The 4,312-nt window shown below is 29.9% G+C and overlaps 1 protein-coding gene across 2 annotated transcripts; it reads left to right on the plus strand.

The window, feature by feature from the left end:
- Nucleotides 1-2,665: 2,665 nt before the first annotated feature.
- Nucleotides 2,666-3,910, plus strand: LOC129287715 (uncharacterized). Of its 2 annotated transcripts, XM_054923941.1 has the most exons (3): nucleotides 2,666-2,718; nucleotides 2,820-2,980; nucleotides 3,095-3,910. In XM_054923941.1, the coding sequence occupies exons 2-3, from the start codon at nucleotides 2,897-2,899 to the stop codon at nucleotides 3,563-3,565; spliced, it is 555 nt and encodes a 184-aa protein (XP_054779916.1). In that variant the 5' UTR covers nucleotides 2,666-2,718; nucleotides 2,820-2,896; the 3' UTR covers nucleotides 3,566-3,910. The 2 variants fall into 2 exon arrangements, with proteins under 2 accessions (XP_054779916.1, XP_054779914.1); XM_054923939.1 differs by lacking the exon at nucleotides 2,666-2,718 and having other exon boundaries at nucleotides 2,741-2,980.
- The last annotated feature ends 402 nt before the right edge of the window (nucleotides 3,911-4,312 follow it).

A 4,312-nucleotide genomic window follows, 5' to 3' on the forward strand; every position in this document is an offset into this window, starting at 1 on the left:
TTTTAGGGAGCATGACATTTAAGGCCCTTTTAAGAGAATTTACAGCAATAAGAGCCCATAAATTTTGCATCGAATACTGTCTTGTGAGAGCAAGTATATATTGTTGTTGAAAGTTGAATCTTATCCAAAGAAATTCTAATAAAAAATACAAGTTAAGATTCAACATTTAACAACAATATATACGTGTCTTCGCATGACAATATTCAATATAAAATTATGGGCTCTTATTTTGGTAATTTCCCTGAGAGGATCTTAAATTTATTCTCCCATAATTTTATATCAAATTATGTTATAAGTTGAAATGGCTAAAATGTACTTTTAGCACTTCAATTTTATACTAGGCTTTATTTTTATCTTTTAATTTTATAAAGTATCTTTTCATTCATTTAACTCAAATATAAACATATCAAGTTTAATTTTCTAAAATAACAATAATTGGTATAAAAAATAATCATTTAAAATTAAAAAATATTTTATAAAAGATACTTTATAAAACTAGTAGTGTACGGTTAAAGGATTAACAAAATACTTTATAAAATTAAAAAATAAAATTAAAATCTTATATAAAATTAAAGAATCAAATCCTAATTTAGCTAGTTGAGATTGATGGCAACTATTTTTTTTCATTAAAAAATGTAAGGCAATGAATTGGATATTAAAAAATAAAAAATATTTTTAATTTTTTAAAATATAATTATTATATTTTTTAAAAAAAATGTCCTTAATGAATACATTAATTTATATTTATTTTAGGGTGAAACATTATGTTAAATAGAGTAAATATAAAAAAATGGTATTAATTTAAAGATAAAAAATTATTTTATTAAAAATAAAATTTGATTAAAATATTTTATATTTTGAAAAGGGGCGATATATTTGTGCAGAAAAATAAAATAAAGAAAAGCAAAAACAGCAGGGTCCTCCGGGAAACGCGGCATGTTTGTCGCGGCCATGCGTTGAAAATCCTATTGCTTGCTGACCCCAATATCACGGATCGTCACGAAGCTAGGATCATGCAGTGTCCAATCCACCCCATTTTCACATTTTTCCCATTTTAAATTATAAGATTTTAATTTTTGAACAATCCCCTAAAAAGAACATAATTTGTTATGCCATTGTTAAAAAAAGGGGGGGTTGAATCTGCTGTGATTCCACTCACTTTAAAAGTGTTTTACATGATACCACAGCAATTATTTTATTTAATTTAATTAGACAGTTTTAAGAGAGACAATCAGAGAGTATTAAATTTCAATTTTTTTTTGAGAGACAACATATATGGGAAGTATTTTAATTATGATAATTACTTTAAATTTTTGAAGGTTCGTTCTAATTTTATATATGTAATAATTTAATTAAAAAAATTTACCCATTGCTCTTAATATTTTGGGTTAAATATTATCTATTATCAGTGAATATTTTGATAATTTGCAATACTTAGAGAGTTTACCCATTGATAATATTCAAATATTAATAAAACCTAATGATTATAACTGAAATACTTATTGAATGAGTGCATTAAGATTACCTACCAAATCAGAATGCAAATCCAAATAAACATATTTTCAATTTCAAGGTAGTAATATTAGATCATCTAATCTGAATATTTTAGAGTCAATATTTTCTATTTTAAACAATATAAAACTAGTTTCTTAAAACAACACACCGAAGAATATGCTTCTCTCATTTGGGTCTCATAGAGGCACAAGACATTTATTCTCGATCACCATAAATTTCCTTTAAAAGGCGGAGGAAAATAAATTATCGAAAAGAATTTAAAAAATCAAGAAAAAGTTTAGTGGGGGTGAATAAGTGTGGCCCCGTACGAGGGGAGGAAAAGTTTATCATGAATCATAATGATGTTCTCCATTCTCAAGCATGTTTATTTACTTTTCAGATTTTGCTCCTCCTTCAAACTTGTTACTTAGTAACTTTCAAAAATGTTATCTTTCATATAAAGTAATACAATTTTTTACCCCCCAAAAAAAAAAATCTGATTTACAGGTTTGTTGCATCTGACCTTTTCCACTTTCTCATAAAATTGTTTACTTAAAGTAGGATAAATAATACAAGTCTATCATCACTGCTTAACATTTGAATTTTATCTTTTTTACTTAAATACTTGATTAGTGCTTCCTCCGTTTTTACTTGTCTTCACAGGACAAAACAGATCAATAAGAATAGAAAAATTTATCCAAAATGTAAGAGTTATTTTTAATTTGTTTTTCACTATTACTCCTACTTAATAACATGAGGCAATTACAAGGTGACATAGGAAATTTTATTTTTTTTAAGGGTATTATTGAAATAAGTCATTATTATACCTAGAAATTTGAAACAAGAAAAGCATTTAAAGACAAAATGAAAAGGCAACTTCAGGACAAATAAATAAGGATGGAGAAAATATTACCATTCAAGGAATGCATTAGTAAAAATAATCTACACACGTTACATATATGTGTGTGCGCGCGCGCGCGCATATAATGTATGTATGTGTATGGAATTAATAATTATTACAAGGTTAATCTAACTTCCAATTCACGTCAGAAGCAAATTTGAATAAGAAATTTTATAATGCCATTTCAACTACTAATAGTTTCTATTATATCTATGTACAAGTGGCACTGTGATTATGATATCTATAAGAAGAGTAGTTAGATCTTACCTTTTTATGATTCAAGCTTGAACTACTTAATTCAACCCAAAGTGGAGTTATTTGCTGTAAAGCTTTTTACAAGTCATTTTTTTCCATTCGAGTCTCTTTGTTTTTAGAATGTCATATTCTTAATATTCTTATTAAGCTTTCTTCTCATCCTTGACAGCTCTTTTGCTTCTCATTTCTTTTTCTGCTTCTTTCCATAGTATTGACTTGATATCTTCATAGATATCTTTGTAGTCAATGATGAAATCGCCTGCACACTCAAAATCTGTGGCAAGTTATTATGACGCATATGGATTTGATCTGCAGGAGGACTTTTCTCAGGTACCAATCTCTCTTCTCTTTTTCCGGTTTCTGCTATAAACTTTTTCTTGAACTGAAAGTAAGTAGCTTTTATTTATATTTTGACAATTTCTGAGTTTCTTTGGTTTGATTAAGTTCTTGGAGGAAGCAAGAAAATATGAGATGACAGAAGCAAAGGCGAAGAGCTTAGCATCGGTGCACCCAGAAGGAGGAAGAGGAGGGAAGAGAGAAGAATCATCAGATAAAGAGAAACAGAAAAGTGGGAAGAAGAAGAAATCATGGAAAAGTTCTGTGGTTTCATGGTGGAAAACTGAGAAGAAAAGCAAGCCCACCACCACCAACATTAATTCTGAAGAGCAAAAGGGTTCTTGTGGGAAAAAGCAAAGTCACGTCTCTGGTCCAATATATAACTCTGGAAGAGCTCCTAATGCAAAGAAGCAATGGCGTCCCCATACTGGTCCTCTCATCACAAGTCTCTTCTCTAAATCCTCAAAGAAAGAGAACCACAATGATATTCCCTATGTGTGTCTCCACCACCACCAGCAACAAAATAGCCCTCAAGATGTTCACATTCAGAACTATGGTCCCCCCTATGTCGTCTCTTGAATCTGCATGTCTGAATTAGAAATTCTTAAGTAAGGTATGCTGGAGTACATTCAAGACCCACATGTTGGGAGTGCGGAAACTAAACCCTGAAACATTGCTTGAATGAAGAGCATGTCCAAGTTTTGGGCTTCTCTGTCAGAAATGCATATTCTTATGACAATATTTTCATTTTCCACTGCAAAATGAGTGTGAATGTATTGGCTGTTGAGGGAAACTCTGCTGGAAAGTGTATCAGAGTCTTGTGTGAACTGAGATTTATGTTTGATACGTTCATATTCAACATGCCATGACTTTTTAAAATTACTATACTTGAGCCTTGTGCCATTTGAAGTTATTGACATCATATCTTCTTCGTGTTTAAGATTTTAATAGCTTACATGGAGACTAGAGAAAGAAGCAACCCTATTGAAGATCATGAACTACCTAACTACTTAGTGGGACCAGCTTTAGGGAAAAAGAGAAGCATGAGTGATTGAGAGGTTTTTTTCATCCTTACCTCCCACCATCTAAACAGAATATTGAGTGAATAATTCTGTCTGCATTGAAAAGTTTAAAGGTGGGAAGAGATTTTGTTTGAATGTGTATTATGTTTTTGAAATCGTTATTTAATAATTCTTGCATCCTTTAAATTTTTGAAAAAAAAAATGGAAAAGGGAAATCATTTCTCTTTTTCAAAATCACTCCTTATTTTATTCTTTTCTATTCAGCATAATCAACTAGCAAATAATAGACTTGATTAGTAACAAT

Source organism: Prosopis cineraria, unplaced genomic scaffold, assembly GCF_029017545.1.
Source record: "Prosopis cineraria cultivar Desert tree isolate PC_DT_omini unplaced genomic scaffold, ASM2901754v1 PC12, whole genome shotgun sequence".
Taxonomy (NCBI): domain Eukaryota; kingdom Viridiplantae; phylum Streptophyta; class Magnoliopsida; order Fabales; family Fabaceae; genus Prosopis; species Prosopis cineraria.

What these genes read in the sequence shown, in the direction of transcription:
- LOC129287715 (XM_054923941.1), top strand. Translation starts at nt 2,897, where the DNA reads ATGATGAAATCGCCTGCACACTCAAAATCTGTGGCAAGTTATTATGAC. An exon ending in TGCAGGAGGACTTTTCTCAG is followed by an intron (nt 2,981 to 3,094) that starts GTACCAATCTCT and finishes GGTTTGATTAAG; the next exon opens with TTCTTGGAGGAAGCAAGAAA.